This window comes from Salmo salar, chromosome 11 (assembly GCF_965601325.2).
Source record: "Salmo salar chromosome 11, fSalSal1, whole genome shotgun sequence".
Classification (NCBI taxonomy): domain Eukaryota; kingdom Metazoa; phylum Chordata; class Actinopteri; order Salmoniformes; family Salmonidae; genus Salmo; species Salmo salar.
In genome coordinates, this window is record NC_138301.1 from 26,154,552 (window position 1) to 26,176,726 (window position 22,175).

A 22,175-nucleotide genomic window follows, 5' to 3' on the forward strand; every position below is an offset into this window, starting at 1 on the left:
CTCAACTAGTCTAAAGAAGGCCAGTTATATTGCTTCTTTAATCATCCTTTTTAAAATGACAAACTTGGATTAGCTAACACAACGTGCCATTGGAACACAGGAGTGATGGTTGCTGATAATGGGCCTCTCTACGCCTATGAAGATATTTCATTGAAAATCAGCCGTTTCCAGCTACAATAGTCATTTACAACATTAACAATGTCTACACTGTATTTCTGATCAATTTGATGTTATTTTAATGGACAAAAAAATTGCTTTTCTTTCAAAAACAAGGACATTTCTAAGTGACCCCAAACTTTTGTGTGTGTATACATTTTAATATAGGAAAGGGTTTTGAGTGACGTCACTGGACAGACAAAGCACTACACTGAAGAGGTTTCTCTTGGAGTGTGCTGTGTGGGGAACAAAACATTTCTCACATGCAGGGACTTGTCATACACACATTCCACAAAACACATGTTAGTTGGATTCACAGATATACAAATTAGAATATATTGTAGTAGTGAGAGATTCTATGACTCACAGTTGACATAATGGAGAGAACTGTCTTGCCTGAAACCCCATATGCGATACTACATTTCCCCCAAGGGGCACAATAAAGAAATGTAATGGACTATTGTTTCTCTTTTGCTTATTTGAGCTGTTCTTGCCATAATATGGACTTGGTCTTTTACCAAATAGGGCTATCTTCTGTATACCACCCCTATCTTGTCACATCACAACTGATTGGCTCAAACACATTAAGAAGGAAAGAAATTCCACAAATTATCTTAATTACATCTAGATGTGCCACTAGCGGAACGCCTCGCCAATATCCAATGATAGAGCGTGGCGCGAATTACAAACACCTCAGAAATCCAAAAACGTAAATTTTTCAAACATATGACTATTTTACACCATTTTAAAGACAAGACTCTACTTTATCTAACCACATTGTCCGATTTCAAAAAGGCTTTACAACGACAGCAAAACATTAGATTATGTCAGGAGAGTACCCAGCCAGAAATAATCACACACCCATTTTTCAAGCTAGCATATAGTGCCACAAAAACCAAAACCACAGCTAAATGCAGCACTAACCTTTGATCTTCATCAGATGACACTCCTAGGACATTATGTTATACAATACATGCATGTTTTGTTCAATCAAGTTCATATTTATATCAAAAACCATCTTTTTACATTAGCATGTGACGTTCAGAACTAGCATACCCACCGAAAACTTCCAGTGAATTTACTAAATTACTCACGATAAACGTTCACAAAAAACAACAATTATTTTAAGAGTTATTGATACAGAACTCCTTTATGCAATCGCGGTGTCCGATTTTAAAATAGCTTTTCGGTGAAAGCACATTTTGCAATATTCTGAGTAGATATCACGGCTAGCTATTTTGACACCCACCAAGTTTGGCACTCACCAAACTCAGATTTACTATAAGAAAAATTGGATTACCTTTGCTGTTCTTCGTCAGAATGCACTCCCAGGACTTCTACTTCAACACCCAATGTTGTTTTGGTTCCAAATAATCCATAGTGTTATCCAAATAGCTGCGTTTTGTTCTTGCGTTCAAGACACTATCCGAAGGGTGACGCGCCGGCGTGTATCGTGACCAAAAAATTCCAAATATTCCATTACTGTACTTCGAAGCATGTCAAACACTGTTTAAAATCAATTTTTATGCGATTTTTCTCGTAAAATAGCGATAATATTCCGACCGGGAGACCTTGTTTTCGTTCAAACACTGAAAATAGAAAATGGAGTCTTCACATGCACGCGCGCACCCGTGTCATTGTTCTCAGAAGGACCACTTTCCAAAAGCCCTACTGTTTTTCGCCCAGGGACTGCAGAGTCATCATTCCCCGTTCTGGCGCCTTCTGAGAGCCAATGGGAGCCTTAGAAAATGTCACGTTACAGCAGAGATCCTCTATTTTCGATAAAGAGGTTATAGAAGGCCAAGAAATGGTCAGAGAGGGCACTTCCTGTATGGAATCTTCTCAGGTTTTGGCCTGCCATATGAGTTCTGTTATACTCACAGACACCATTCAAACAGTTTTAGAAACTTTAGGGTGTTTTCTATCCAAATCAAATAATTATATGCATATTCTAGTTTCTGGGCAGGAGTAATAACCAGATTAAATCGGGTACGTTTTTTTTATCCGGCCGTGAAAATACTGCCCCCTATCCTAAACAGGTTAACAAGGCACACCTGTTAATTGAAATGCATTCCAAGTAATTACCTCATGAAGCTGGTTGAGATAATGCCAAGAGTGTGCAAAGCTGTCATCATGGCAAAGGGTGGCTACTTTGAAGAATCTCAAATATATCAAATATATTTTGATTTGTTTAACACTTTTTGTGTTAAACTACATGATTCCTTGTGTGTTATTTCATAGTTTTGATGTCTTCACTATTATTCTACAATGTAGAAAATAGTACAAATAAAGAACCCTTGAACGAGTAGGTGTGTCCAAACCTTTGACTGGTACTGTATGTTCTCTCTTCAACTGGTTTGGGGAAATTTCTAACAGCTTAATATGGTCTCTTCGTTTCCAAGCTGAAGGTGCCATCCACATTCCTAAAATGTTCTTCTTTGAGGTCTTTATGACTGATCTCTTAGTCTCACCGAGTCTCTTAGTATCGCTTAGCTTTCCTGCCATGTGGTTGATGCTGAGTCTGTTGAAAAAAATTATATCCCTACAATATTTCTCAATTCTTTCTTCATGTTACACCACAAAAGAAAAACTTTTGAAAGTGTTTCCAATTCAACGGAACCCCAGTTCTACCGACCTAAGTGTTTTTGATAAATGTTTACCCAGCGTCTTTTGCACATCTCTAGGGTAGGGGTTCTTAAACTTTTTCAGCTCGGGACCCAAATGAGAAATGGACTGTACTCCCGTGACCCAAATTATGAAGAAATAGTGGGGGATTTATAGATGTATTCTCATAACTCGCGACCCACCTCTCACATGCCCAGGGCCCACTTTGTCTCATGACCCATAGTTTAACAAACCCTACTCTAGGGTGATGGATGCCCTATGCGAAGCACATGCGATGGCCTGTGGGTTTAAGACATGCACCGATGAGTATGATGTCTTCTCGTTTTGAACCTACAGTAGAAAAACCCATTTCAGCAGACGTCACAATCCCGACTGGACGGCAAAACTCTGCTTGGGTGGGCTCTGGGGAGGTCACTGCCATATGGGAGGGCTTGGAGTTGGACAGTGGATATGACTGTGAGATGAGCTGGGTGTTGTCTGTATGAGCACTAATGGATTACAGCCAAACCAAGCGGTATGGATCAGCTTGTGTTTATCATCAAAGGAATTTATCCCAAATGGATTATACTGTATGGCTGTATTCCATACAGTTTCTATGACCTGGTTATTGTGGATTTATGTTGAGTGTCATACAGTTACATTTATGGTTCCTAGAATAGCCTACCAGTTGGCAAAGGAAAACTGTTTACTCTACGACTGCCATTAAATCCATACTCTCTTTGTCAAAGGTCCTGGGAGCCATTGCCCTAAAAGGCAAGCTGAAGGGACCAATGTTAATATATAACCTATTATATTTTCTGAAAGACAAAGAGACAGTTAGGGGTTTGAGAACAGAAACTCGTCTTCTCCCTACAATTGTATTTTATTTTTATTTAATCTTTATTTAACTAGGCAAGTCAGTTAAGAAATCTTTTTTATTTACAATGACGGCCTACACCGGCCAAACCCAGACGATGCTGGGCCAATTGTGCTCCGCCCTATGGGACTCCCAATCACATCCTGTTGTGATACAGCCTGGATTCGAATCAGGGTGTCTGTAGTGACACCTCTAGCACTGAGATGCAGTGCCTTAGACTGCTGCGCCACCCGGGAGCCATCTCCTCTGTCAATACCTGTCCCAGACTTTTCTAAATCTAGGCCTAATCAGATTCAATAAAACACATTGGCTTATTGGTATGGGAGAGTGTGTGCTGCTTCACTGATCCTGTTCATATAGCCTATCCAATTTAAAGTGGTAGTGTGTTCCACTGGTAAGATCCCCATGGGGACTGCAACCTGTATCTAGGCTATAAAACACGGCCTGGAGGAAAGGAGGGTCAGGTTTGGAATGTTGACGTAACTGTCTCAAGTGGTGGAGGAGAGGCCTTCTGCATTGTGGGACCTGCTATATTTCATTAGTCTAATTTTGTTTTGGCCTAAATGACAAGGGGTTTACGCTCTCATTCCTTTTTTTCCCTCTTCTCTCATTCCCCTCCTCCTTCCCTCTTCTCTATAATGTGAGTCACACCCACAGGAAGCCATGTGGCAGCCGGCGACCGGGGTGGCAGAGCAGTAATGTTGTCCTAATCTGTAGTGAGACCATATAGACCTGTCACACTGTGTTTAGTCAGCCTTTATTGAAGCATACACTAGACATGGTTGTCTTGAAAATCATTGAATATGTAGTTGCCGACTTTATCCAGTTTTAGGATCCCTGCCCCCACGCTATAGTTAAATTCTCTATAAAATGAGAGTCACAAACTTGGCACACAGTCACACTAGGCGTTCCTTACACGGTTTTAACCATCTGCTACCCATGTGTTTTGTGACAGTGGGCTTTGCTTCTGTTTTGACCAAATATGCTAACAGTATACCACTACAGGCTAAGGCTAGCCACCTCTCCAGATCCCTCACGCTCTCCCTCTCTTTTACTTCAGTTCAATCTAGGCCTAAGGCACTTTTGACTTGTTTTCGACTGCCCTTTTGGATAAAGGGAAGGGAAGAATGAAAGCGATGTTCACGTTGCCAGAGCATATGGTAACAAACAGACCCATCAAAACAAGTCCTCTCTCACATCCTCACTCATTACCTGGTCCACATTGTCCACAAACTATTTTAGCCATTACCCCACTGTCTCCCTCCCTCTCACACTCTCTCTCCCTCCATATTTCCATTTCACCTCTCTTTCCATCTGGAGAGCTTCAATTGTGAGGAGAAACAGAGCGTACTGGTAGTTCTGCTGTAGTCTGACTTATGCTGCAGAGCTTTGAGGAAGTCTTGGCTATTATGAAAGCTGGTCAGTGGGGAAAGAAGGTCCGGCCTTTTGATCACACCATGATGTGGACACTGTTTTTATTTCTCGTCGTCTCTTCCTCAGGGCAGCGATGCTGGGTACTGTGGGCAGGATTTGTTAAAGCCAAGGGTGTGTGTTAAACCACTATTTTAAGCACTCTTTTGTTCGAGGTTGTAAAGATTTGTGTCGTAATGTGCTGTTTTCTTCCTCTCTCCCTCACAGGGCAGTGATGCCTGGTATGGTGATGTTTCGGCGGCGCTGGTCAGTTGGCAGTGATGACCTAGTGCTGCCCGCCCTCTTCCTCTTTCTACTGCACTGCGTCTGGTGAGTACTGCGTTTGTATGTTTCTCTCTGTGAGTGTATGTTCCTGTGTCTGTCTGTGGTCAGGGGTCCCCACACCAAGCTAAAAGTATGAAGCTGTATATGAGATGGAATACTTACCCCCCCCCAAAAAAAAAAATGTTGTCAGAACCATGTGTGTGTCATCTGTGTGACCATGCCCCTCTCTCCCACTCCCCTGCAAGGCTGGTGGTTTTGTCTGTGGTTCTGTTCGGCCTGCCCTATGGCTCGGACCAGTCCTGCTCGGTCACCCTGGTGGACCATGGCCGGGGGTACCTGGGTATCTTGGTCAGCTGCCTGATCTGTGAGAGCGCCATCATATGGCTGAGTATGAGAGGCAGCATCCTCTACACACAGCCCAGAGAAGCTGTGCAGTATGTCATGTACATACGACTAGGTAAGACACACCAGCATGTTATCACAGACACACTATATACAGTTGAAGTCGGAAGTTTACATACACTGAGGTTGGATGTCTTGTTAACAAACTATAGTTTTGGCAAGTCGGTTAGGACATCTACTTTGTGCATGACACAAGTCATTTTTCCAACAATTGTTTACAGACAGATTATTTCACTTATAATTCACTGTATCACAATTCCAGTGAGTCAGAAATGTACATGCACTAAGTTGACTGTGCCTTTAAACAGGTTTGAACATTCCAGAAAATGTCATAGCTTTAGAAGCGTCTGATAGGCTAATTTACATAATTTGAGTCAATTGGAGGTGTACCTGTGGATGTATTTCAAGGCCTACCTTCAAACTCAGTGGCTCTTTGCTTGATATCATGGGAAAATCAACAGCAATCAGCCAAGACCTCTGGAGAAAAAATTGTAGACCTCCACAAGTCTGGTTCATCCTTGGGAGCAATTTCCAAATGCCTGAAGGTACCACGTTCATCTGTACAAACAATAGTACGCAAGTATAAACACCATGGGACCACGCAGCCATCATACCGCTCAGGAAGGAGACGCATTCTGTCTCCTAGAGCTGAACGTACTTTGGTGCAAAAAGTGCAAATCAATCCCAGAACAACAGCAAAGGACTTTGTGAAGATGCTGGAGGAAACGGGTACAAAAGTATCTATATCCACAGTAAAACGAGTCCTATATCGACGTAACCTGAAAGGCCGCTCAGAAAGGAAGAAGCCACTGCTCCAAAACCGCCATTAAAAAGCCAGACTACGGTTTGCAACTGCACATGGGGACAAAGATTTTTACTTTTTGGAGAAATGTCCTCTGCTCTGATGAAACAAAAATATAACTGTTTGGTCATAATGACCATCGTTATGTTTGGAGGAAATAGGGGGAGGCTTGCAAGCCGAAGAACATCATCCCAACAGTGAAGCACGGGGGTGGCAGCATCATGTTGTGGGGGTGCTTTGCTGCAGGAGGGACTGGTGTCTTCACAAAATAGATGGCATCATGAGAAAGGAAAATGTGGATATATTGAAGCAACATCACAAGACATCAGTCAGAAAGTTAAAGCTTGGTCGCAAATGGGTCTTCCAAATGGACAATGACCCCAAGTATACTTCCAAAGTTGTGGCAAAATGGCTTAAGGACAACAAAGTCCCATAGTGTCCCATAGTGTTTTACAGATGAACGTGGTACCTTCAGGCATTTGGAAATTGCTCCCAAGGTTGAACCAGACTTGTGGAGAGAGAAAGCATCTACTTTGTGCATGACCCAAGTAATTTTTCCAACAATTGTTTACACACAGATTATTTCACTTATAATTCACTGTATCACAATTCCAGGAGGTCCACAATTTTTTTTCTGAGGTCTTGGCTGATTGCTTTTGATTTTCCCATGATGTCAAGCAAAGAGGCACTGAGTTTGAAGGTAGGCCTTGAAATACATCCACAGGTACACCTCCAATTGACTCAAATTATGTCAATTAGCCGATCAGAAGCTTCTAAAGTCATGACATTTTCTGGAATTTTCCAAGCTGTTTAAAGGCACAGTCAACTTAGTGTATGTAAACTTCTGACCTATTGGAATTGTGAATTATAAGTGAAATAATCTGTCTGTTAACAATTGTTGGAAAGATTACTTGTGTCATGCACAAAGTAGATGTCCTTAACCCTCTTGCCAAAACTATAGTTTGTTAACAAGTTTGTTGACTTCAACCTAAGTGTGTGTAAATTTCCGACTTCAACTGTAAATTAGGTATTTCGTTTTTAATTTTTTTATGCATTTGTTTTAATTTTTTACTTTCCAAAGGCACTGTATCGTCCACCTGTTCTCAGAATATCCTGTCTAATTTCACAATATTGAGTAATGTTGTTTCCCTGTGTTTCACTTCCCTCTCTGCTTTCTCTCTTTCAGCCATCTTGTTGGTGGAGTTGGTATATGCAGTGGTGGGGATCGCCTGGCTTTTCCAATACTACCAACCGTGCTCTGATGTCACTGCCAAGAACCTTGCTTTGGGTGAGTTAGAGAGGGAGTATGAGGGAGCAGCAATCAATGGAGTAAGAATGTTGTAGACTAGAGTATTTTTCAAAGAGAACAAGGACGGACTTGTAAAACAAAGTAATGGAGTAGAAATGCCCATGGGCATGTTTTGCTTTTCTTACACATTTGCGTGGTTCGTTATCAAGATCACAATATATAAAAACGATGCTTTCTCCACCCTGTCTCCCCCCCAGGGATTGTGGTGTGCAATTGGCTGGTGATCTTCAGCGTGTGCTTCACCCTCATGTGTACCTTTGACCCCACGGGACGCACCTTTGTCAAACTGAAAGCCACCCGGCGACGCCAACGCAACCTCACCACCTACACCCTCAGGTTGGTACCCTCTTCCCTGCATACTACCGTCTGTACACCCTTAGGTTGGTACGATCTGCCCTACACACTACCATCTCTAAACCCTCAGGTTGGTACCCTCTGCCCTACACACTACCATCTCTACAGAGTATACCACCTGCACCCTCAGGTTGGTACCCTCTTCCCTACACACTACTACCATCTGCCCTACACACTACTACCCTCTTTGCCCTACTCTGTCCACACCAAGCACAGCACACTAAGGTAACCATCCTGCTGTGCCTCACTTCCTCAGACACAGGCTAGAGGAGGGCCAAGCCAGCAGCTGGAGCAGGAGACTGAAGTTCTTCATGTGCTGCACCCGAGCCCAGGACACACAGTCTGTGAGGGAAATAGAATTAATGTTTCTCTATCCATCACCCAACTTCCTGTATGATACAATCTATTCAGTGAGAAGCAATGGTTGTGGTTAGGATCTGTTCTTGTGGTTATTCATGGTTCAACCTTTATCTCTCCTCTCCCGTTAGGATGCGTATTCCGAGGTGGCCAGCCTGTTTGCAGAGTTCTTCAGAGATCTGGACATTGTGCCTAGTGACATCATAGCTGGCCTGGTGCTGCTTCGCCAGAGACAGAGGTCCAACAGAGGTGCCATCCTGGACCAGGTAACAGGGGATGGGGACCAGTATGGCGAGAGAGAGAGAGGGATGGGGGGGCTAGGTAAAATGCTAACAGAGTTGGAGGGCCTGTTTGTGTTTGACATAGTCTTACTAGTACTGTATATTCCAATGTGTGAAATTGTGTTGTTTTTCTCCCTCAGGCCAACAATGACATTTTAGCCTTCTTATCTGGAATGCCTGTAACTCGCAACACCAAATACCTGGACCTTAAGAACTCGGTGAGTGTGTGTTTGTGGATTTATATTGAACATCTAAGGCAGTGGTGTAGCCTCTGTCTCTGTGTTGGATGTATTTTTAACATTGTGTGTGTGTGTCCCTCAGACGGAGATGGGCATGTACAAGGAGGTGTGTTACTACATGCTGTTTGCCCTGGCAGCGTACGGCTGGCCCATGTACCTGATAAGGAAGCCTGCGTGTGGGCTGTGCCGCCTGGCCAGCTCCTGTCAGTAAGTCTGCCTGCCTCCCTCCCATCCCATGCACTTACACCGGTTTCACATTTCACATTCATCAGTATTGACAAAGTGGTAGTCCACTGGGACAATAACACTCTGGTCAGACCCCGCTCTCTGACACAGTGAGTAAACAATGGAGCACTGACACACAGCGTGTTCCACTCCACTGTTCAGACAAAACACTGACCCACGCACTAACCACTTGACTAGTGATACAAAGACCTAAATACACTGAATCACACAGATATATATGTTTGTGTTTTAGACTCACACACTCAATCTAAGGACCTATTGTAGTAATCTCTCCATCTCGCTCTCTCTCTTCCTCTCTCCATTTTCCTCTCTCGTCTCTTTGTCTGTCCACTACTCTCTCTCTCCCTCCCTCCATCTCTCTCTCAGCTGTACATCAGGGTCTGGCTCTAGGCTGTCCCAGACAGTGACAGTGGAGGAGGATAACTGCTGTGGCTGTAACGTCCTGGCTATCCGCCGCCACTTCCTGGACAGAGAGCTGAAGCAGGTCCACGTTGTCTACACATCCTGGCACGACGCGGTGAGTAGAGTACCAAACAGAAGGCTGACAGACTTAGAGGTCAGGGGTCAGTCTGGACAATTACCTGGCATGAGTAGAATACAGAAGATACAACATGCAGTGTTACTAGAAGCAATTTGCACTGTACAGATGAACAGGTGTATGATTTGTCATATTGTCTGTCAGTCAACAATTTGCTGAATCATTCTCCTTGGAATTGTTTCTCTAAACGATTCCTCAATGATATATTGCACTTAGTTCCCTCAATAATATATGTAATATAACACCTTATATTGCTATGTACCATGGGAAGTAAATCACACTGCCAAGTGGCTGACTGGACAAATACTATCCCAATCACATACAAAATATTCCACCTGTTAATTATTTTCCGTTTGCAGAGGGAAGTTGCCGTAGCGAGAAAGAGAGCTCTCAAAACACACTGACTGATTTGTAAAGCAGACTTCTCTGTTAACTGGGCCAAGTCTGACTTTCCATCCATTAAACCACAGCATGCAGGCTAGCTAGCAGAAGAGTGGAGGGTCTGGACTCTGCAGACTCGCATCACAGAGGGAGTTAGGCCAGGACACTCCATGATGGAAGTCATCATTATAGTCCTTGGCTGTTTCATCTGCGATACCTTTGATTGATGTGTGTAACTAAAATAACTAGATTTAGCTGCTACCTCTCACTATTCTCTCTCCCCTTCATAGGTTTACGAGACACCTTTCTTTGTGGCTGTGGATCATGGGAAAAAGAAAGTTGTCATCAGCATTCGAGGAACCCTGTCCCCCAAAGTAAGACACAGTAACAAACCAATGACTCACAAGTGACTGACCAGAGAGTCATCTAACTACCATGGTTGTGTCCCAAGTGGCAATCTATTCCCTATATATTGCAACACTTTTGACAAGAGCTTCTGGTCAAAATTTGTGCATGTAGTGTTTAAAAAAAGAGAGAGGGTGATGGCACCTCCCAAAAAGACTAACAACCTACACAGTCCACTATATAGGCCAAAAGGTACTATTTGGGATGCAGACAATGACTCTCAAGTGAATGACTAGATAGTCACCAGAGTCCATGTCAGTCAATCATGGAGCACAATACAATGTTATGCAGTACAATGACTTTCAGTGAAGTTAAATTCCTCACAGTTCTATGACATCAAATTCCCATGAAGTCTCCATCTTCAACTGAACTCCCACACCACCTCTCTTGTTGGCTAAGCATTCTATGAGCTCAATTTTGCTCCAGTACTGTAAAATCACTGTACTTTATACATTTTGAGGTAACTTTTCTTAGTGTCCAAGGATAGGAGACTTATTTAACTGGAGCAGGAAGAAAATGTGTTGCACTTGCTTGCAGTATTCAGAACTCCCCTGGAATATGTGTCAACCCATCTATTTAAAATCTCACGGTTATTTTTCTCACAGCAAAATAGTTTTTTCTTTACTTGAGGAAATAGAGCTCTCTCTGTCGCTCTCTGTCTCTCTCACACACCCACACACTGTCTTTTCTGTCTTTCATCTTTTGTTATCACCTCCTCCACTTAAAGACATGCTCCGGCAACTAAGAGTATATAACTAAGTATTTTTTTGAAACCTCCCACTTTGGGCTATATGTGTCAATGTGTAGTTCATACATGCATCATCTATGAGCAGAATTACTGTTTTACCTCAATTAGCCACTAAATCCCTAGTTTGAAAGTGACTGTTTTCTTCAAGCTGTGCCATGCCATTTGCTCTACATTTGTGTGCCGTGCCATTTGCTCTACATTATTGAGGGAACTATTGGTCTACAATGTGGCCCAGCCCCCTAGCAATTCGAGTTCTGGCCAATGAGTACAGTCCCTTGCATTTGAATGGGTCAGTGGCACAACTGAATGCATTCAACCAAAATGTGTCTTCTGCATTTAACCCAACAACTGAATCAGAGAGGTGCCGTGTGGCTGCCTTAATTGACATCTGCCTTGCTCAAGGGCAGAACAGCAGATTTTTCCACTTTACCAGCTCTGGGATTCGAACAAGCAACCTTTCGGTTACGGTCCCAACGCTCTAACCGCTAGGCTGCCTGCCACTGAGTGACAGCTAGCCTGCCCAGTGTAATCCAATGAGGTTGCCGGGAGACAGAGAGCAATGATATGGTGCACATATCTGCACACGTGAAGTAGTACGCAGTTTTCAGGGACCGCTTTTGGCTCGTGAGTGCTACTTTCAGAACTAGTGGCTAAAAAGTTTACAAAAGTACCAGAGAATCTCTTTAAGTGCATGTAGTAGTATCATAACATGTTTTTTTTTCTTTCTCTCTCTCTCTCTCGTGTGTGTGTTTTGTGTTAGGATGCACTGACTGATCTCACAGGGGACTCTGAGCGTCTGCCAGTGGAGGAGCAGCATGGAAACTGGCTGGGCCACAAGGTCAGAATGCATTCACCCAGCCAGACCTAGTCACATCAGAGGTTCCCTTGGGTGTCTCTTCACCCTCTTACAAACCATCCCCAAGAGATATTGGTCCAATATGCTCCCAAAGCGCAGGGGCCATTTCACCTCTCAAAAGTGGAGTGATTCATAGATGTAAAATGAGTGGATATTAAAATTATTTAATTAAGAGGCTGAAGCGAAGCAAAGATGAATGGAATATAACAGTCTGCCTCTCCTTCTCTCTGCCATTCCCTCCCTTCCTCTCTTCCTCTCTCAGGGGATGGTTTACTCAGCAGAGTACATTAAGAAGAAACTGGAGCAGGAAATGATCTTGTCACAAGCCTTTGGGAGAGATTTGGTACATGAGTGATGAATATGTGGATTTGTCTCAGTGTGGAGTGTGGTAGAAAGGATTTGTGTATATTAGTTGAAATGTAATACGTTTGCCTAACTAACACTTTCATGGGAACAGAGCATTAGAAGAAATATAAGATTTTGTTGAAGGGTGTGTGTGTGTGTATGTATGTGTGTGTGTGTGTGTGTGTGTGTGTGTGTGTATACAAGTATTATTCTAATCTGTGTAGAAAGGATTTGGGTTTATTGGTTGAAATGTAATACATGTTTACGTAACTTACACTTTCATGGGAACAGAGCATTAGGAGCGTGTGTGTGTGTACAAGTCTAAACCTAATGTTTTTCTCAGGGTAAGGGAACCATGCACTACGGGCTGGTGATAGTTGGACACTCCCTTGGTGCCGGTACAGCAGCCATCCTGTCCTTCCTACTCCGTCCCCAGTACCCCACACTGCAGTGCTACTCCTACTCTCCACCAGGTGGCCTTCTGAGGTAAATATGGACATCATCATGTCATCAAACTATATGGTAGATGTAGTTGCTCGGCCCATTGCTTGTAGCCACTTGTAGCTATTGCAACAGGACAGAAAGCACCAAGACCTACTCAGATCAAGAACTTTGCATCAGACCCATATCCCATTGCTTGTATAGGCTGGAATTGCATTGGGAACTAAATTACCGATAGTACACTAAACACGCACACTGAAACGTCTCACCTTCAACAGTCATAAGATCACTGTGTAACATGCCCATGTGTTTCTTTCAGTAGATATTAGGCTCTATTATGGGGCTTGTGTCTTTCAGGAGATATTAGGCTCTATTATAGGGCTTGTGTCTTTCAGGAGATATTAGGCTCTATTATGGGGCTTGTGTCTTTCAGGAGATATTAGGCTCTATTATAGGGCTTGTGTCTTTCAGGAGATATTAGGCTCTATTATGGGGCTTGTGTCTTTCAGGAGATATTAGGCTCTATTATGGGGCTTGTGACTTTCAGGAGATATTAGGCTCTATTATGGGGCTTGTGTCTTTCAGGAGATATTAGGCTCTATTATGGGGCTTGTGTCTTTCAGGAGATATTAGGCTCTATTATGGGGCTTGTGTCTTTCAGGAGATATTAGGCTCTATTATGGGGCTTGTGTCTTTCAGGAGATATTAGGCTCTTATGGGGCTTGTGTCTTTCAGGAGATATTAGGCTCTTATGGGGCTTGTGTCTTTCAGGAGATATTAGGCTCTATTATGGGGTTTGTTTCTTTTTGCCTTGTGGCAAAGCTAAATAACCTCTATAAAGCAGCCAGTCCCCTCAAACTGGATTTGCAATGTAAATCATGGTGAAAGAGGTTGTGTGAACATATGACATGTTCCAGTGCTCTGCCAGAGTCCAGTGCTGTTCTGAGAAGGTCATTTTAGGTTAGAACTGGTTCTAGATGATCTGTGCTGATCAAATGAGGTAGAGGCCTTTTGTCAAGTCCTCCAGTTTCTAGGTTATAGCATAAAGCAGGGAACTCAGAAGCACCATCTCTGTATACACCAGTGTTTTATGTGCTGAGATCTTCTTCATATTTGTCAGTCATGCCTCGTGATCTAGCCCATTTGTCTCTGATCTCATCTATTGGGAATTGATTAGATCCCAATCCCTTTTATGACACCGATGTCGATATCTTGGATGCTTTTTATCGAAGGGCATATCATCGCGGGCCTTGATTCCTCTACACATCGACGCTTGCTGTGGAGAGACGTTGAATTATTTATCCAGTTGGAATGAGATCAGACTCATGATTTTTGTGTGTGGAAAACATCTGGTTGGAAATTCAGCAGTAACAGTTTGTGGTGATGGAGGGAAAGAGAGTACACATCACACTCACACACATGACCCTCTCTTCCTTTTTTCCACATCCTCTTTCACTTTTTGTGTCTCTGACAAGCATTTCGCTACACCCGCAGTAACATTTGCTAAATATGTGTATGTGACCAATAACATTTGATTTGATTTGACTCTCATTGTTTTGTTTCTACAGTGAGGATGCCATGGAGTACTCCAAAGAGTTTGTCACCTCTGTCGTTTTGGGAAAGGACCTTGTCCCAAGGTATGTCATCTATGTAGAAACCCCACCTATTTCAAGTATCTGTGATGGTGTACAGCTGGACTCATTTCTCTCCTGTTTGTCTCTCATAGGATTGGTCTCTCTCAGTTGGAGGGGTTTCGGCGCCACCTGCTGGAAGTCTTACAGAAGAGCGACAAGCCAAAGGTAGCGCATGTACAATTGAAGTCGGAAGTTTACATACACTTAGGTTGGAGTCAATAAAACTTGTTTTTCAACCACTCCACAAATTTCTTGTTAACAAACTATAGTTTTGGCAAGTCGGTTAGGACATCTACTTTGTGCATGACACAAGTCATTTTTCCAACAATTGTTTACAGACAGATTATTTCACTTATAATTCACTGTTTCGCAATTCCAGTGGGTCAGAAGTTCACATACACTAAGTTGACTGTGCCTTTAAACAGCTTGGAAAGTTCCAGAAAATGAAGTCGTGGCTTTAGAAGCTTCTGATAGGCTAATTGACATAATTTGAGTCAATTGGAGGTGTACCTGTGGATGTATTTCAAGGCCTACCTTCAAACTCAGTGCCTCTTTGCTTGACATCATGGGAAAATCAAAAGCAATCAGCCAAGACCTCAGAAAAGAAATTGTAGACCTCCACAAGTCTGGTTCATCCTTGGGAGCAATTTCCAAATGCCTGAAGGTACCATGTTCACCTGTACAAACAATAGTACGCAAGTATAAACACCATGGGACCACGCAGCCGTCATACCGCTCAGGAAGGAGACGCGGTCTGTCTCCTAGAGATTAACGTACTGTGGTGCGAAAAGTGCAAATCAATCCCAGAACAACAGCAAAGGACCGTGTGAAGATGCTGGAGGAAACCGGTACAAAAGTATCTATATTCACAATAAAACGAGTCCTATATCGACATAACCTGAAAGGCCGCTCAGCAAGGAAGAAGCCACTGCTCCAAAACCGCCATAAAAAAAGCCAGACTACCGTTTGCAACTGCACATGGGGACAAAGATCGTACTTTTTGGAGAAATGTCCTCTGGTCTGATGAAACAAAAATATAACTGTTTGCCCATAATGACCATCATTATGTTTGGAGGAAAAAGGGGGAGGCTTGCAAGCCGAAGAACACCATCCCAACAGTGAAGCACGGGGGTGGCAGCATCATGTTGTGGGGGTGCTTTGCTGCAGGAGGGACTGTTGCACTTTCCAAAATAGATGGCATCATGAGGTAGGAAAATGATGTGGATATATTGAAGCAACATCTCAAGACATCAGTCAGGAAGTTAAAGCTTGGACGCAAATGGGTCTTCCAAATGGACAATGACCCCAAGCATACTTCCAAAGTTGTGGCAAAATGGCTTAAGGACAACAAAGTCAAGGTATTGGAATGGCCATCACAAAGCCCTGACCTCAATCCTATAGAAAATATGTGGGCAGAACTGAAAAAGCTTGTGCGAGCAAGGAGGCCTACAAACCTGACTCAGTTACACCAGCTCTGTCAAGAGGAATGGGCCAAAATTCACCCAACTTATTGTGGGAAGGCTACCCGAAGCGTTTGACCCAAGTTAAACGATTTAAAGGCAATGCTACCAAATACTAATTGAGTTTATGTAAACTTCTGACCCACTGGGAATGTGATGAAAGAAATAAAAGCTGAAACAAATCCTTCTCTCTACTATTATTCTGACATTTCACATTGTTAAAATAAAGTGGTGATCCTAACTGACCTAAGACAGGGACTTTTTACTAGGATTAAATGTCAGGAATTGTCAAAAACTGAGTTGAAATGTATTTGGCTAAGGTGTATGTAAACTTCCGACTACAACTGTATTTCCAATTAGATAGCAAAGAGTGTGTGTGTGGTCAAGCTCTGTATATTCAACAGAAAGGAAGCATCAACACTGTGCTCTAACTGCTATCAGTATAGGTTGTAACTGCTGATATCTCCCTGCCAGTGGAGGATCATTGCAGGGGGCACTAAGTGCATTCCTAAGTCCGAGCTGCCTGTGGACGACGGCCCCCAGCCCCAGGCAGCCCCCGTGCCCCCCAGCACCCGTCTCTGGCTGCACCCCAGTGATCTCAGCATCGCCCTGTCAGCCTCCACCCCCCTCTACCCCCCGGGCAAGGTCATCCACGTGGTCCACAACCACCCCTCAGAGACATGGTAAGAGCCCTGGCATTACAATGATGGAACAAGAAAGTTTATTAGTCATATGCACAGGGTCACAGATGTTATTTCAGGGTACTGTGGAATCCTCTTTATATAGTAGTAATAAAAAGTGAAATAATAGAATAGAACAAGATCACAGGACGGCATATTCTGTATATAGACACACATTTACAGCTAGGTTTAAATTCTATACAGCTGCAGCAGTTAAAAGTAGTGAAGTGTGTAAACAAGGATACTTCTCCATAGAGTGACGAGTGAGTAACAAGGATAGATGTCCATTGTGGGTTGAGGGGGAGCAGAGGAGAGGTAGGGGCGGGCGGATAAATGTCTGTTGAGGGGGAGGTAAAATGAAGTCCGGGGGGCAGGAGAGGGATAGGGGGAGCAGGTAGCTGACTAGTGGTGGCTATTCAGCAGCCTGATGGTCTCGGGGTAGAAGCTATTGGCCAGTCTGTCAGTTTTTGCTATGATGTTCCTATATTGAGTGTTGAAATCGGGGAGAACAGGCCGTGGCTCGGGTGGCTGAGGTCCATGATGATCATCTTGGCCTTCCTGCAACACTTTGTGTTGGAGGAGTACTGGAGGCCAGGCATTGTGCACCCGATGGTGCGTTTGGCCGAGCATACCACCCTCTGTAGAGCCTTGCAGTCAGCGGCAGTGGAGTTGATGCAACCCAACAGTATGCTCTCGATGGTGCTCCTGTTGGACACTGTGAGGGCCCTTGGGGACAGGCCAAATTTCTCCAGCCTCCTGAGGTTGAAGAGTTGCTGTCGTACCTTCCCCCACCAGGGGGAAATTTGTTTGGTCATGTGCTTAAAAAGACTTTACATAAAACATGAAAACAGAAACCACACAAAATAATGATTTCAGAGTGTTATAGCTACACATTTAAAGTGAAAATGCAATATGCTGTATACTGGAGGGACCAACAGACTATCTATTATACAGCCTAATGGCTGTTGGAATAAAAGAGTCCCCATATCTATCTGTTTTGAGTGAAGGGGATGAGTAGTGTCCTGTAAATTGCTTTCAAGTTTTAGGAGGATGAGTTTTGTGTACAGGTTGGTGGCTGATTCTTGATCTAGATCAATTATCCTTCCTGCCATCTTAAGCGCTGAAGCTTCTTCACCACGGTGTCCGTGTGGTTTGACCATTTCAGCTCCTTGGAGATGCTTACGCCGAGGAACTTTGTTTTTAACCGTCTCCTGGGTGGCCATGTTGATGAGGATGGGAGAGTGCCCAGCCTGGTTCCTCCTGAAGTCCACAATCAGCTCGTTTGTTTTGCTGACGTTGAGTGAGAGGTTGTTTACCTGGCACTATGCCATCAGAACGCCTTCCTCCTCTCTGTAGGCCGTCTCGTCATGGTTGGTACTAAAGCTACTGTTGTGTCGTCAGTGAACTTGATGATGGAGTTGGAACTGTGTGAGGCCACACAGTCGTGGGTATACAGGGAGTACAGTAGGGGACTGAGGACCCCCTTGTGGGGCTCCCGTGTTGAGGATCAGTGTGAAGGAGGTGATGTTGCCTACCTTCACCACCTGGGGGCGGCCCGTCAGGAAGTCCAGGACCCAGTTGCATAGGGAGGAGTTCAGTCCCAAGGCTGAGAGCTTTGTGATGAGCTTAGCGGTATTGTAGTCGATGAACAGCATCCTCACATACATTCCTTTTGTCCAGGTGGGTGAGGACAGTGTATACTACCAATCAGTTTAGTACACTTCTAGTGTGACATGTTTAATGCTAATTGGATAGAAACTGTACTAGGCAAAAGGCTGGCTTTACTCAGACATTACTTTTGGTATAAATGTGCATACATCATTTTGCTGCGTATATCATTTAGCATGCCTCTCTCTGTGTGTAGCTGTGGACAGGAGGAGCCCACCTACTCAGCTCTCTGGGGGGATAACAAGTCTTTCAACGAGGTCATCATCTCCCCTGCCATGCTAAACGAGCACATGCCTCACATGGTGATGGAGGGACTCAACAAGGTCTGTGAATATAATAGATACACTGTCCATGTCTGTCTGGGTTTCCTTTGTGTGTTGGATGGGATGAGTGGAGGTTTCCTGTAGATAAAATGAGAGTGTAGGGGTGCTGGTCAGATGCTCTGTTGGAGGTGGTGACAGAATAAGGTAGCAGGGCACGGGTGAAATGCACTGAGGGAAATATCAATGAATCAAACATCATTTATACACTGAGTTGGCAGGTGACGACACTGGATGAATGTTCGATGTATGGATGTGTTTGTGGGTTTCTGTCTGTAAAAGCTTTCCTAACAATTGTATGTTTTCAATGAATAGTTAGAACTAACCTCATGTTTTCTTGTGCTGTAGCTGGAGAAGGGTGCTGTTCACTGATGGTGTGCTGGATGTTCTGTCTGGTCTGCTCCACAGGCACTACATGCTTAGTCTATACTGAGGTTACTCTGATGGACCTGCATTGGTGTTGGAGTGTGTCTGCTGTGTGGGGGGTATTGGTGTAAGCGTGGTGTTGTGTGGTTGAAATTGCAGTGGTGTGTTTGTATGTCTGTGTGATACTTATGATGTCTCTGCAGGTACTGGAACCATTTGGTCTCAGTTCTGAGCAGGCAGAGGCAGAACTGATGGAGGATGAGGATGAGGGCCAACCAGCCAGTACTGTTGTGGTCATAACCTCTGAAACAGAGCTGCCCTCTACACCTCTGCTTTCAGATACCTCCTCTAACGCCCACAAAGACTCACTCTCCACCTCTCCTCTTTCAGATACCTCCTCTAACGCCCACAAAGACTCACTCTCCACCTCTCCTCTTTCAGATAGCTCTTCTGATACCAAGAAAGACCCACTCTGTTTCTCTCCTCTTTCAAATGCATCTTCTGATACCCACAAATACCTTTCCTCTCCCTGTTCTCTTTCAGATTGTTCCTCTGCTGCCAGAATAGAGCTGCCATCTACCCTTCTTACAGATACCCCATCTGTTCCCCAAACACACTCTACCCCTCCTATTATAGGTAGTCTTTCCCCCACTGAACCATCAAATACCTTCCCCCAAATAGACCAAACTTCTATCTCCCACGTTGACCAACCCGTCGTCTCCCACGTTGACCAACCCGCTGGCTCCCACGTTGACCAACCCCACGTTGACCAACCCGCCGTCTCCCACGTTGACCAACCCGCCGTCTCCCACGTTGACCAACCCGCCGTCTCCCACGTTGACCAACCCGCCGTCTCCCACGTTGACCAACCCGCCGTCTCCCACGTTGACCAACCCGCCGTCTCCCACGTTGACCAACCCGCCGTCTCCCACGTTGACCAACCCGCCGTCTCCCACGTTGACCAACCCGCCGTCTCCCAATTATTGAATGGCCCCTCTACTCAGGAAACTGACTTGTTCTCCACACCTCTGTGTCACACCCATTCTCTTTCCCTCAAGCATCAAGTACCACCCCAAACAGACCTACCCTTTCCCCCACAATCATGACAGACAGACCACCTCCTCTTACAGGTGTACCCTGCAGTACCCTTCCACCAAGCCCCTCTGAACCTGTACTATCCAATACCCCTTCATCTCTCCAAGTAGACTCTTCAAATACACCATCCACCACCCCCACACAACCTATCCCAAATCCTCTGGTTTAACGTTACAGCCTCTACCTCTCCTTTCCAGCTCACAGTCCTCCTCTGCCTCTTCAGTCTTACAAACCCTGTCTTGCTCTTTGCTTTAGCTTCAAACTGTTCGGATTGAGAAACCACCACACAACCTACTTAATAACTAACACACGCTTTTCTCTAGATGCAGTGAGGTTTCCATGGTTACCCCCATTTCTCCAACACTAACCCCCTCCTTATTATTCCTTGTGGCCTCCTACTGTTCCTAATTGGCAGCTCAAGGTGTCCTGAGTAAGGAGGATGTGCTAAGTGTCTCTGAGTCCTCTGATTCCCCCACAGTTGACATGATGGCACAAACAGACTGGCAACCAGGCTACTGTAGACCGTGTGGTCACATCAAATGGATTCTAATGGTCTGGTTTTATATTAGAGTAGCCTGTTACCTGACGGTGATGACTACTTGTACAGATTGACCAGCCTGAAATAACCTCCCACCATTCAGACCAGTTGACTTTATATTAGTGAGATGATGGAGCACTGAGCTAGCCCTCGTTTATGCTCAATTCATTGATATAATTAGTCAAAAGATAAATTGACCTAATAATGTATCTCCGTGGGTTCGTTACAAAGAGGGAGGACGTGCTTGTCTATTAGTCATGGTTAGGGCTTGACTTGGGCAGGAGCTCACCAGAGCTGAATACCTGCACCACACATGTTCTACTGCTTGAGCTCCTTTTCCTAGCTCAAGCACCTAAATGTAAACAGTACCAGCACTCAAAATGAGTGCCAGCACCTATTTCAGTCCAAGTCAAGCACTGGTCATGGAGGCAGAACAGTACTTCCCTGGTACTGTTCTGCGCTGTGGGAGAGCACTCTGAGCACTGTTGGAGATGCACCTACTGGTTGATGTGTTTTACAGTATTTGATCTTGGTGGCTTTGTTTCTGATTCTGTCCCCTATGGTGCTGCTGGGGTGTTGGCGATGTGCCTTTTTCTATTGTTGTTGTTGCTATGGGAATATTAAGGTCATGCTGCTTGTTGCCTTATTGTTCTTTTGCCTGGTTCTCAGTATGTGCTATAGTTATATCCAGAAAAGTACTGTACTTCATTTAGTTTTTTATAAGCTGATTGACACCCATCATTAGCTGACTGTTTTTACTCCCATCCCTCTCTGTCCATCTCTTCCTGTTTTGTTACACATAGCTTTCATACCAATACCATGCATGTTTGTTCAATGTTAACTCCCATTATCATTTATTTTTATGTTTCATTATAGCCATTTGTCATTTTCATGTTGTAATGTTGTATTCCATGTCACAATGTGTTTTAAAAAATGCATGGCTTGTGATACACATGTTTTCATATTTATTCATGATATTGTATGTTTTTGAATCATGCTATTTTTCATTTTGTGTTTTAACTCATTAAAGACAAATAATATATTTACCTGTGTGGTGTTGTGATTACCATGAGTGTAGTAACTGTTGTCTGTGCTCTCTGTGTGGTGATGTGATTACCATGAGTGTAGTAACTGTTGTCTGTGCTCTCTGTGTGGTGTTGTGATTACCATGAGTGTAGTAACTGTTGTCTGTGCTCTCTGTGTGGTGATGTGATTACCATGAGTGTAGTAACTGTTGTCTGTGCTCTCTGTGTGGTGATGTGATTACCATGAGTGTAGTAACTGTTGTCTGTGCTCTCTGTGTGGTGATGTGATTACCATGAGTGTAGTAACTGTTGTCTGTGCTCTCTGTGTGGTGATGTGATTACCATGAGTGTAG

The 22,175-nt window shown here is 44.0% G+C and overlaps 1 protein-coding gene across 4 annotated transcripts in view; it reads left to right on the plus strand.

Moving 5' to 3' along the window:
• The window catches only part of LOC106562320 (diacylglycerol lipase-alpha), a 42,579-nt gene that overhangs the window by 15,535 nt on the left and 4,869 nt on the right, over positions 1 to 22,175 (plus strand). Inside the window, exons 2-20 of one of the 4 annotated variants that reach the window (XM_082957833.1) lie at positions 5,276 to 5,377; positions 5,578 to 5,789; positions 7,723 to 7,824; positions 8,043 to 8,181; positions 8,270 to 8,329; positions 8,456 to 8,543; positions 8,688 to 8,822; positions 8,978 to 9,055; positions 9,159 to 9,283; positions 9,689 to 9,839; positions 10,532 to 10,615; positions 12,155 to 12,232; positions 12,513 to 12,593; positions 12,939 to 13,081; positions 14,605 to 14,673; positions 14,763 to 14,835; positions 16,605 to 16,813; positions 18,675 to 18,801; positions 19,368 to 21,843. In XM_082957833.1, the coding sequence (XP_082813959.1) occupies positions 5,283 to 5,377; positions 5,578 to 5,789; positions 7,723 to 7,824; positions 8,043 to 8,181; positions 8,270 to 8,329; positions 8,456 to 8,543; positions 8,688 to 8,822; positions 8,978 to 9,055; positions 9,159 to 9,283; positions 9,689 to 9,839; positions 10,532 to 10,615; positions 12,155 to 12,232; positions 12,513 to 12,593; positions 12,939 to 13,081; positions 14,605 to 14,673; positions 14,763 to 14,835; positions 16,605 to 16,813; positions 18,675 to 18,801; positions 19,368 to 20,270 (2,952 nt within the window). In that variant the 5' untranslated portion in view covers positions 5,276 to 5,282 and the 3' untranslated portion in view covers positions 20,271 to 21,843. Of the gene's footprint in view, positions 1 to 5,047; positions 5,183 to 5,275; positions 5,378 to 5,577; positions 5,790 to 7,722; positions 7,825 to 8,042; positions 8,182 to 8,269; positions 8,330 to 8,455; positions 8,544 to 8,687; positions 8,823 to 8,977; positions 9,056 to 9,158; positions 9,284 to 9,688; positions 9,840 to 10,531; positions 10,616 to 12,154; positions 12,233 to 12,512; positions 12,594 to 12,938; positions 13,082 to 14,604; positions 14,674 to 14,762; positions 14,836 to 16,604; positions 16,814 to 18,674; positions 18,802 to 19,367; positions 21,844 to 22,175 lie in introns of those variants that run through there. The other 3 variants (XM_082957832.1, XM_082957831.1, XM_014127123.3) reach the window with 3 other exon arrangements.